Source organism: Rhamphochromis sp. 'chilingali', assembly GCF_963969265.1.
Source record: "Rhamphochromis sp. 'chilingali' genome assembly, chromosome: 20".
NCBI lineage: Eukaryota > Metazoa > Chordata > Actinopteri > Cichliformes > Cichlidae > Rhamphochromis > Rhamphochromis sp. 'chilingali'.
Window position 1 is genome coordinate 14144985 of NC_137947.1, and position 10898 is coordinate 14155882.

Below are 10898 nucleotides of genomic sequence, written 5' to 3' on the forward strand. Positions count from 1 at the left end.
AGCGTTTAAACAGACGTGACTTTTAGGACTAACATATGAGAACTACAAGTGTTCCCAAGACTCCCGAGGACAGAGGCGCGTCCACGCCGACTCTCTTGCTTTGTGCATTCTTTGGCTCTGCTGCTTAGCAACAAACACTAGCGAGCTAGCCAACAGCCTGCCTGGCTAGCTCTCACGCGCAACGTAGCTCACTGAAATAGGCAGCAATGCATATCCATTCTATAAATGTCATGAGAGTGACCTCAGGTGTTGACAGTCAATAAACGGTATCTTTCGTTTAGGAGAGAACGTTTTTGCATTACACAGGGAAGAAGTCGTTAGCGAACGGAGCAGAAGGTTGTCTTTCTTCTGTGAAAAGTGGCTAATCTTAGCTAGGCACCCTTAGCAGCGGAGTCTCTTGCGTCTCTTGCCACGGAGAAGAGCGGCGGGAGGCTGTAGATATGTGGATGTGGGTTAGCTGACTGCATAGCTCGCCTAATGTCATTGGATGAGTTGTAGCGTCGTTTTACAGGTAAGAAACTGCACGCTTCTTTGGCATGCTTTCCCATCATTTCTTCACCGTTTATTTCACCCAGCTTTAACGCACTACCTCGGGAGCTGCTCTGTACTTCAAGGGGAGCCTCCTTTCAGCAATTCAACAGGTCTTATCTTGACCAAGGCAAGGGATTTGAGTGAAGAAGAGGAGTGGGAAGTTGACTTCAAACTTAATTCCCATCAGAGACTATGAACGCATTACATATAGCAAAAGTCTTCGACAGAGTTGAATAGCTTAGTTGCGTGTCATGGCGTTTTGATCTGTGTTATTCAGTCTTTGCTTCAAAAAATTGTGGTGCCCCGCCTTGAGGCCTGGACAAGTAACGGTGAGTCTATGAAGATGACTCACTGTCTAGCAAAGGGGGGTGTATTATCTGCTTCATACTGAGCAGAATTCAGTACTATGTGCATAGCAATGTAAAACATACCCTGCTACCATGTTATGTAAAAAATGCAGTAGGCCTGTATATTTCAGATTCTGTGTTATCACATTTGTATTGTATGAATATGGTAATGATGACCTGAAAGCCCAGAATTTACTCAGGACAGTTGTTTGTGCAGGTATGGAGAATATTGTGTTTAAATGTGTAGCTGATACCTGTCTTGAAGTGTTAAACTGCACCTTCCAGTCACTTCTTTAGAGCTTGAAAAAAGAAGGCAGCTGGACTTCTTTCAAGAGGCGTTTTCCCTTAAAAAAACAAATGATGGAAAGTCACAAGTATTTACCCTGGGGGTACCCTTTTGGAAGTGATCCTTATTGATAATGTGAGTCACCAAATGAGCTAAGATGTAAAAACAAAAAAAAACCCCAACTTGGGTCACTCACATTACCATCAGTGGGGGTTCAGAATGAAACCTCTGTGAGGTCTTGCCCTAACATGACCTATTGAGATCACCTGAGGAGAGTTGTAATTCATTTCAGAAATGTGGGGTATAAGACATGACCACAGTGCAAAAAGATTGCCCCACATTGTTGTTGATACTAAGAGCACAATTATTCAGATCTCATTTTCAAACACTGTTAAAGCGAATCATCATCATTTATCTAAATCTGAATCACGTTGCTCTGAACTTATAGTAGTTATAAATAAACAATACATAACCAGCTTCTTAACCTCCCAGTTTGACAGTTTCTGTGATGATAAAACATATTTAAAGTACAAATCGCGAACCGACTACACTTGAATAGGAGAGGACTAGCTGCTTGAAAGGAAGAGGAGGTCTTTGCTCAACTAAAGAGAAATGCAAAGTCAAGACTTTACAGTTTACAGAGTTTACATTAAAAGACGAGCATACTATTCTATTTTCAGCTGTGTTTTGCCTTCATGTTATACCAACTGATGTGTCATTCAGCTCAATTACAGATACATATTGTGACTCAAATTCAAGCAGGCTGTTGAACACTACAGTCACGCAGTAGGCTGTCAGTGTCCACTGAGAACAGCTTTCCCACAATATGTTGTTTAGCATAGCACTCAGCCACTCCAAGTATATAGCTGTGGGGACACGGTTGCTATGCGGAGTCTGCAGTTTTCTGCACTAATGGAACAATAAACATAGTGAACCACCTCTCCAGTCAAGCTGAAAATTTGTTTTACAACAGTTAGTAAAATGTGCACCCATAACAGTTTAAAAGCTAATTACAGACATTGTGTATGTGACACCATGTATTAGAGTGCAATGAAGTGCTTGTGTTGCTGGCGAATATGATAATTATACTATTAAGCCTATAAAAGTTGAGTTGTGACTGTTGGCTATAAAAATGTATTGTAAAACATTTTTTAGGCTTTGACAACTACATTTGTAACAGTATATTGACATATCAAACTGAAAATAAGTTTGATTAGTATTAAAAAGAAGTAGCAGTCAGTTGCGCCTCTGCTAATTTGCTTGATTGTCAGCCGCACTTTAACAGCATTTATAAGTAACTTATAAACTGAGTAACAAAGTTGGTTTTCATCATATTTGTTCAACTGACAATGTCTCTGAAGTGAGTGATTCATATATAAACCACATTTGAGTTGCACTTGTCCAGTGTTTGTGTGGCTTTTTTTTTGTGTTTTTTTTTTTTTTTTTTTTTTTGTAGTATCTAATATTTTATTTTACACTTTCAGCCGGTACATGTGCTCCCATCACAGCTCTGAAACAATACAGGCACAGTGGAACTGAGAAAATCAGCCAGACGTCATCACCATGTTGGAGGAGGACATGGAAGTGGCCATCAAAGTGGTCGTGGTCGGCAACGGAGCTGTCGGCAAGTCCAGTATGATCCAACGTTACTGCAAGGGCATTTTCACTAAAGACTACAAAAAGACAATTGGAGTGGACTTCCTGGAAAGGCAGATACTGTAAGATGTTCATTTGAAAGATGTTCCACATTATTTATCAGTTATAGTCTATAATCAAAGTCACAGAGGGTCTGTTAACTAACTACAACTTCAGCTGTATAAAATTGTTTTACAATATTAAATACATATTGGAATGTGGAATCCTGTTGGTACCCACATTTTAGGTTTAATCAGAAATTACTCTTTTTTAAAAAACTGAATTTTACTAAATTTGACACATTTTACTTAAAAAGGCCACTTTGTTATATTATATTTAGCTTTTATTTAATTAACATTAATTATTATTATTTAATATTTTATTAACCACAGCACAGTGGTGCAGTAGTATTGTGGCCTCTGAGCAAGATGGTCCTGGGTTTGAATCCACAGGCTGGCTCGGGCTTTTCTGTGACTGCGTTGGTTCTCTCTGGGTACTCTGGTTTCCTCTGACAGTCCAAAGACATCCATGTTGGTTAATTAACCAGATTTTTTTTGTTTTATTTTGTTATTTTACTTCAATTCTTCTATTGAATGCCTATCTAGTTTTTACTTATTTTACTTTACTTAGTAACTGTGTACTGTATGTATGTACGCATGTATGTCATTACACTCCTGGAGGAACAAGAGCCCTCTTGAGTTAAATGAAATAATTTTCCACCCTAGAAGAAAACATGATAAAATATTTTTTTTCCATGTTATAAATAATAATTAAAAGAGAAAGTTATTTGACGAGAATTTAAAAAATATATTTAAATATTATTACTTTTGTTTATTGAAGGAAATGTTTTATTCCAAATGTCTTAAAATTGTAGTTTTTGTGATTGTCTATTAACATAGAAAAACAAGTAGAGTGTGCTGGGTAGGATATAATAGGATATTATAGATGGATGAATATGTAACTAGTCAATTTTTTTTCTCATCGTTTTAGTGTAAATGATGAAGATGTCCGATTAATGCTTTGGGACACTGCTGGGCAGGAGGAGTTTGATGCCATCACTAAGGCCTATTACCGCGGTAAGATTGCACCTCTGCAACAAATAACGTTTGCTTATCCCATATTTCTAGGCTATTTCTAGGCTTCCAACCAGTGTAAGTGTAAGCACTAGTATATATATACATATATATTTCCTAGAGGGCTTATTCTTAAATCCAATCTGTGTTTTTGCTCTTGGACAATGAATTATGCAACATGTTCAACATGCTTTTTTTTTTTTTTACAAGATGTAACAGCTTGAGAACGTGAACTGTTTGTGTATGTGATCTTACTTTGCAGGTGCGCAGGCATGTGTGCTTGTCTTCTCCACCACAGACCGGGACTCATTTCAGGCTATTGACAGCTGGAAGGAGAAGGTGGAAGCAGAAGTTGGAGATATTCCCACAGTTCTTGTGCAAAACAAAATTGACCTCCTGGAAGAGACTGTTATAAAAAAGTAAGGATTCGGTGGTACAGAAAAGCAATTAACTCTTAAAGAAAAGAGTGCTGACTGTTTATTGAAAATAAGCCTGTTAATTTAGAAGAAAATTAAGAAGTGCTGTATTTCCTTCACTTGTACTGCAGTGAGGAGGCAGAAGCATTGGCTAAGAGGCTTAAGCTAAGATTTTATCGCGCTTCAGTGAAAGAGGACCTAAATGTGAATGAGGGTAGGTTACTGAAAATCTGAACAACTGATCAGATGCAAGTAAAATGGCTTGTTTCTTAATGTTACTGTCATAACATTTCTGCTTGTTGTCTTCATTTAGTTTTTAAGTATTTAGCTGAGAAGTATCTACAGCGACTCAAACAGCAAACAGCAGAGGAGACAGAGGTGGTCCACACAACAAGCAATAAAATAGGTAAGAAATCTTTTTTCGTATCACAATTTAAGCTCTGGTGTTTTGTTTTGTTTTTGTTTCTTTTAAATAGCCTTTACTCATTCTTTCTGGGTTTTTTTCCAAAGGTGTTTTTAATACAACAAGTAGTAATGTCTGCAACCAGAGCTCCAGCAACGGCAGAGAAGTCATCACTTTGCGTCCTAACAAGCAAAGAACCAAGAAGACTAAAAATCCCTTTGGAAGCTGCAGCCTCCTCTAGAGAAAATCATTTCATTTTACTGACCGACAGTTATTTCTGACATTAGATTGCTCGTTATTGTAAGCTGTTGAGGTAGCGACAGTTAGTGACCAAAGCTCACATAGACTGGGAAACACTACACTACACTATATTACTTTATTAACCTAATGTTCATCTTCCTCGCCCCATGTTGATAGGTGTATTGCGGTCTCGAATATTCATCAGCGATCTGGGCACAAAACCTAACCTTTGTACATACTTGGATCCTCCTAATGGTTGCCTTAAGAAACAACTGCAGCTACAGTATGTTGTGTTATTAATTTAATGATGCCCAAAACAACTGAAGTTCTAGCTGTTGGTGCAGGTGGATTTTCCCCCTTATGGCCGAGGCTTTTGCTCTTTCTTTTTTTTTCACTCTTTTTTTGTTTGTTTGTTTGTTTTAATGAAACTTGACATACCGACTCTCATCAAAGTATGTAACAGCAAAAGTTGCACTCCATCGAGACTTTTCCTTCTGTACGTGGTTATTCTGTTTAACATTTCAGCTGTGCAATACATTTGCATGTATTATAAAAGATAAGCAGATTATTTTATTCCATATTTTTCTAACTGTTAAACAGATAATGGTTCAAACTATATTCTTCGTCCTGATTGAACGCTGAGTTAAATCTCTGCGTGAAGTATTTTTGTACGAAGCACAATAGCTTTGACTGATCTTATGTGCCAAATTTTCTCTTTCTGAGCTGTGGTTAAACATGTGCTCTCATAGATATAGGTATGTAACCAAATATCAATAACCAATGACACAAAAATAGTCCTTTTTCTGTCTGCTTACACTTGTTAAACAAATTATTTTAGACATAAAACACCATTTACACTAAAAAAAATCTGTTATTTCAATCATAGTACCTCAAGTTACAACCAATTGTCAGTTACAATACAATACTATGCTTTTGATTGCAGTTGTTTACATTGTTTTGTTTATTATTTCTATAGCTTTGACATATATATTCAGAGTACATTAAACACAATACAGAATTCTCCTATTAGTTTTTTGACCTGGATTGTGAAGAACTTTCTCCAGACTATAAAAAAGGAGCTGTATTGGGGCCAGAAAGTGAAAAGAAAAATGAAAGCTCACTGCTCAGTAGGTACTGTACCTGTGGTGTGGAGTTTAGGGCGGGATGTAAACGAATGCTCTCAGAAGGTGTTACAAAAAGTTGGCAATCAAGAGGGGATGTTTTGCTATTGAAGCGCTTACGTGTGCCTGATTATGCAAGAAAATTACATTTCTTTCTAACTAAATGAGAGTACTCCCAGAAACAATCTCCCAGTCCTAATCCTTAGTTTTCAATACAACTATCTGTGAAATGTATAATGTATTCACCTTTCCTTCTGTTTTTCAGAACTCATTATTGGGTTACACAGGTTTACCAAGCACAACAAAATATTTAGTAATATAGAAAAGTCTTAGATTAAATCTTCTGTCTTGAATGAACATTTCCTTAGTAGTTTCAGTTGTAGCTATCTAATGGAATTATAATACATAGGTCATCTGGGAATACATGTGCATGCATGCTTTACTCTTAAAAGAAAAAAAGATTTCAGATCTGTGTTCAGAATTTTTTTCTATTGTGAAAATACCAAAAGGTGCTTAAAATGTGTTCTACAGTTACACCGTTGGTACTAAGATTGTGTCACATTTCAGTTTCCCATTAGGGTGTTTTTTTTTTTTTGTAAACTGCTGTTTTGAAGACAAGCAAAGTGGCATAACTGTAATGCATGCAGGCCTTTTCCCCTCCCATATCAGTGAATGTTTAATCATTACAATGCCTTGTCAATGTTTACATTCTTCAGAGTACACATTTTAATCCACCCTTTTGCTGTTTTGTTTTTTTTAATTGCCTTCACAGTAGATCTGTAAGTAATGTTTTTCTCAAGCTTGTGCTAGTTTGTGTTTACTTTGTCTTTTGACTGACTTGATTCACTGCACTTTATCATTAAGATGGCGTATAATTTTAAAGAATCAGCAGTTAAAACTAACCATACTTAAGTGCTGTCACTCAGGTGTAATCTTTGTGTCTTAATTTTACTTTTACTTTTTCTCACATGACTTCATTAGCAGATTCACACCTTTAGAAAGACAAACCAACTTGTGTTGGCTTTCAGCCTGAGAAAAACGACACGACTTGCAGTTTTGTTGTGTCACACCCTGGAGTGTGCCACACAACTGTGTGTCTGTTGTTTTGTTTGTGAGACAGTGTTTAGTGGCAATCTGATATAAATAAAAAATTTCTTGAGCATCCATTGTATGATTTCATGACAGTTTCTTTAACCAGAATGTTGTTATTATTTTAACTGGGTACATTTAGTTAGAGTGAATAAGGTTAGGTAATTTTAGAAGTGCAGACAGTTTGGATAAAAGATGGTTGTCTGTACCCGTGGCAGTTTTACAAGTTAATAAACAACTAACATGGGTGTAGAAGTTTAGCCTTGCTCTTAGTACCTTGACACGAGAAACTCATACCTCATGATCCTCATATTCTGTTATTTCATATCCTTATGCCAAATGCCAAACAATAGATGAGTTTGCTCAAATGCCATCCGCTGGGGAAGAGCAAGTGATAATATGTAGGGCTCCTAGACAAAGGCAACCTTTACTTACTTAAAACATTGTATGCCCTTTGCACTGCTGACATTGTTTTTCTATTTGACACAAAACAACTAAGTGTTGTAAGGCTCGATTTTAAAATTTGTCCTATAGATTATCCTCTACACCACGTGTGTGGACACGTGGTGTAGAGGATAATGCCTCTAAATAAACAGAGGCACTTGCCACATGCTGCACTGTATATTTAAAGAAGTCTCTGCCCGACACTCATAAGACAACAGGTTTATTTCGTTTTTTGACACGTGATCTGAAATAAAACTCATATGTGCAAATACAAAATAAAATCCATATATCCTGTGTTGATTTCACACAAAGAGGTAGTGTGTGCACTTACAAAATCAACTACCTAAATTTAAAAGTGAGGCAATGAAACAAAAAGAGAGTTGTTTAATTCATTGCTGTTCAGAATCTTTTACTGCACTAGGTGCATATGTGAACACACACGTACATTGTATAAACATTAAGTAACCAATATTTAGTAGATCAATGTAAAAATGACAATGATTTGGTAAAACTGGATATTTGTTGCTCACTTTTCTTGCTACAAGTAGCAGCCTTCTGAAAGCGAACATTCAAGGCACATTTAATGCTTTGGTGATGAGTCTTATTGACTACCGTTTGCTTTTGTGTTCTCGAGTTTTTGATGATCCATAATCTTGATGTTCTTTTCAGCATTTTCAACATTTCTCAATAGAGTCTCCAGCCTCCGCTTTATGTTCTTCTGGTCCTCCAGAGCGCAACCGATCACAATGGCCTGAAACTTCTGGTCGATGGGAATGGCCGGTGCTTCAGTCACACATGCGGCGTGCAGGGCCAGCAGCTTCTGCCTGCTCCCCTCCATGTCGTCCAGCAACTTTTTCACTATTTCATCTATGATGGATGTGGCTTTTTGTAGCGCCTCCTCCTGCTGCGGGTTTCTGATTGTCCCAACAGAGATTTCCACAGACAGCGTCCGGCCCATTAAACGGTCTGCAGTTAAAGTTAACTCCTCTCTCTCTCCTAAGAGACATGACACATAGGGGAAAAAATAAAATAAAATACATACTTTAAGTGAAAAAATACATTTACCACAGATAACTAGGTTTTGTAAGGGGTAGCATGTTGGCTAGATTTATCTAAATTCAAATCCTTGCCCTTGTCTTTATTATCTGAAGTTTCCATGTTCATGACTGTGCTCAGTCTACCAGAAGCCAGGGACACAGTTATTTTATGCAGTGTAAAACAACAGGGTGGGCTTACACATCTACACTTCAGATCTGCAAAGCCTTTCTAAAAAAATTCTCTGAGAGACAAAGCAGCTGGTGTAAAAACAATCTACAGCAGATAAATAGAAAGAAAATCAAGTCTGCTGAATTTGAATTTTCTGCCTCAAACTGTCATCAGTATGTATGGAGGAGGTCAGGAAAGAGACACAGCAGTAAGTATCAGCGGTGTTAGGGATCTTGTCAAAATTGATGAATTATGAACACAGAAAACTACCGTCAGATTTTGATCCACCATGCAGTACCATCTGGAAAGCATCTGATTGGCTTCATTTTTCAGCATGACAATGATCCCAAACACATTGCTAATGGATTAAAAGCCAGACAGAGGAAACACACAATGGAACACTATCTGTAATGGACTGGACTCCCCAGAGCCCAAAGCACAACATTACTGAAGCAGGGTGGGATCGTTTTGACAGAGAACAGAACAAAAGGCAGTAGCCCAAATTCTGTTTTGCCACATATATTTTGTATTTCTATTTATTTGTGCATGTTTTACTACATCCCTGCACTTATTTCCACTTTACTGTCAATGTAGAAAGAAATAAGGAGTGGCTCAAGACTTCTGCCTAATACTGTACACTGTAATGATTTCTTTGCAAGTGGACGCTTTCTTTGGAAACAAAAAAAAAAGAAAAGAAATACGGGTAATCAAATAAAGACTGCAGGTGGTTTTCAATGAGCATGTTCAGCCTAGTTTAGTGCCTTCATTAAAATAGAGCTTGATGTATAAATGACATCCATGAGCTGTAAACAACTACTTGGGTGGAACTCTTTAAATCCTCAGACATTCACGAGCCCACCTCCACCCAACAGCAAAGTTAACTTTCAAAGCGTGTCTTCATTGGATCACAATGTTGCAGTGGCATCAGAGCAGAAAATACAGGAATTCAAAACACAGCAAAATGATACTAGGAGGCTATATGTTCACAGTGACATCAACCAGCGCGTGACTTTTGAGTTCAAGTTGTGATAGTCAGCAAGCCGCCTCACCAGCACAGATGTTACGCATTTCTTGACTGTTCTGTAGAGATTGAATCATTTCCAGGATGCTCTCCCTTTCCTGCTCCATGGCCGATGCCGCTTCGCGTAAAGACTCCACCCTGTTGGAAACAACAAAGCATGACAATAACCGTCCATTGAAAAGCATCCTTAAACTGCGAGAGTAATGATTATGAGGCTGTGAGCTACGAACCTAAAGCAACCCACCTATAAAACATGTGATCATTAACGGTTCTCGGAAAACCGCTAAGAAATTAAAGCTACTTTTATGGCACATTTTAAGCGCTGTAATAACTTGTTATAGAAAATGTGAGCAGTCATATATATCCCACAAACGACAATGCTTGAATAGGTGGCTCATGCTAAGGCCCGTTACTTAACTACCTCATTTCCAGCTGGTCCAAACTTTCCAGCAGCCGCCCCGAGCGATCTGCCATGGATAGCGTCCTGCTGAACTTGCTACAGGTAGCCTCGTTCATCTTCGCCTGTATTTTTGCCTGAGCCATGATGATGAACACCCGTCACAAGGCTGATCCGTTCCGTAGTAAAAACAAATCCCGTGTGCGGTCAACTCCGAGCTGTCCAGCTGACTGTAGCTCCACCGGCTGCTGCTGCAGCGCCCCTGGGAGAACATTTCCAAACATGGGCTGTGACTTCCTTCACTCACTCCTCATAGAAGCTTCCCGAGGAGCCCAGAACTATGCTCTCAAAACGAGGGTCCGAGGACCCCCTGAAGGACCCCGGAAACGGCCGTCCGGCCCACAGAAAAACGAGCTAGGATTTAAATTAATAGGATAACAGTCACTATTTTTTGTTCAACAAAACTAGTTAATAGACTTTGCTGAATCCACCACCAAAACCTTTTAACTCTGACAGTGATTTATGTCAATGACTAAAGTACTATAAAATATATATATTAAAAAAAATTATACTATATTGTAAATTCCTTACATTACATGAGGAGTTTTTACTCACCAACAAAGGCATCTTCACCTCTGGCACTGCAGTTAGCCTGGAGCTGCCAAATTCTACAACCAGGAGCCCAGTGC

At 38.3% G+C, this 10898-nt stretch overlaps 2 protein-coding genes across 2 annotated transcripts; one reads left to right on the forward strand and one right to left on the reverse strand.

Annotated features, from left to right (window-relative positions):
- The first annotated feature begins 151 nt into the window (after positions 1-151).
- Positions 152-7216, forward strand: rab23 (RAB23, member RAS oncogene family). The gene is made up of 7 exons (XM_080869094.1): positions 152-511; positions 2649-2882; positions 3790-3875; positions 4135-4291; positions 4420-4502; positions 4602-4694; positions 4799-7216. The coding sequence occupies exons 2-7, from the start codon at positions 2728-2730 to the stop codon at positions 4930-4932; spliced, it is 708 nt and encodes a 235-aa protein (XP_080725220.1). The 5' UTR covers positions 152-511; positions 2649-2727; the 3' UTR covers positions 4933-7216.
- A 573-nt stretch (positions 7217-7789) lies between these two features.
- bag2 (BCL2 associated athanogene 2) lies at positions 7790-10481 on the reverse strand. The gene is made up of 3 exons (XM_080869093.1): positions 10234-10481; positions 9841-9950; positions 7790-8581 (listed from the first exon to the last, which is right to left on the reverse strand). The coding sequence occupies exons 1-3, from the start codon at positions 10353-10355 to the stop codon at positions 8187-8189; spliced, it is 627 nt and encodes a 208-aa protein (XP_080725219.1). The 5' UTR covers positions 10356-10481; the 3' UTR covers positions 7790-8186.
- Between the last annotated feature and the right edge of the window lie 417 nt (positions 10482-10898).

Excerpts from the sequence above, each read along its gene's own strand:
- bag2 (XM_080869093.1), bottom strand. The coding sequence starts at position 10,355 with ATGGCTCAGGCAAAAATACAGGCGAAGATGAACGAGGCTACCTGTAGC. Across the intron at positions 9,951-10,233 it reads TTGGACCAGCTGGAAATGAG|GGTGGAGTCTTTACGCGAAG; the intron begins GTAGTTAAGTAA and ends TGTTTCCAACAG. Across the intron at positions 8,582-9,840 it reads AATGCGTAACATCTGTGCTG|GAGAGAGAGAGGAGTTAACT; the intron begins GTGAGGCGGCTT and ends CATGTCTCTTAG.
- rab23 (XM_080869094.1), top strand. The coding sequence starts at position 2,728 with ATGTTGGAGGAGGACATGGAAGTGGCCATCAAAGTGGTCGTGGTCGGC. Across the intron at positions 4,292-4,419 it reads GAAGAGACTGTTATAAAAAA|TGAGGAGGCAGAAGCATTGG; the intron begins GTAAGGATTCGG and ends CTTGTACTGCAG. Across the intron at positions 4,695-4,798 it reads CACAACAAGCAATAAAATAG|GTGTTTTTAATACAACAAGT; the intron begins GTAAGAAATCTT and ends TTTTTTCCAAAG.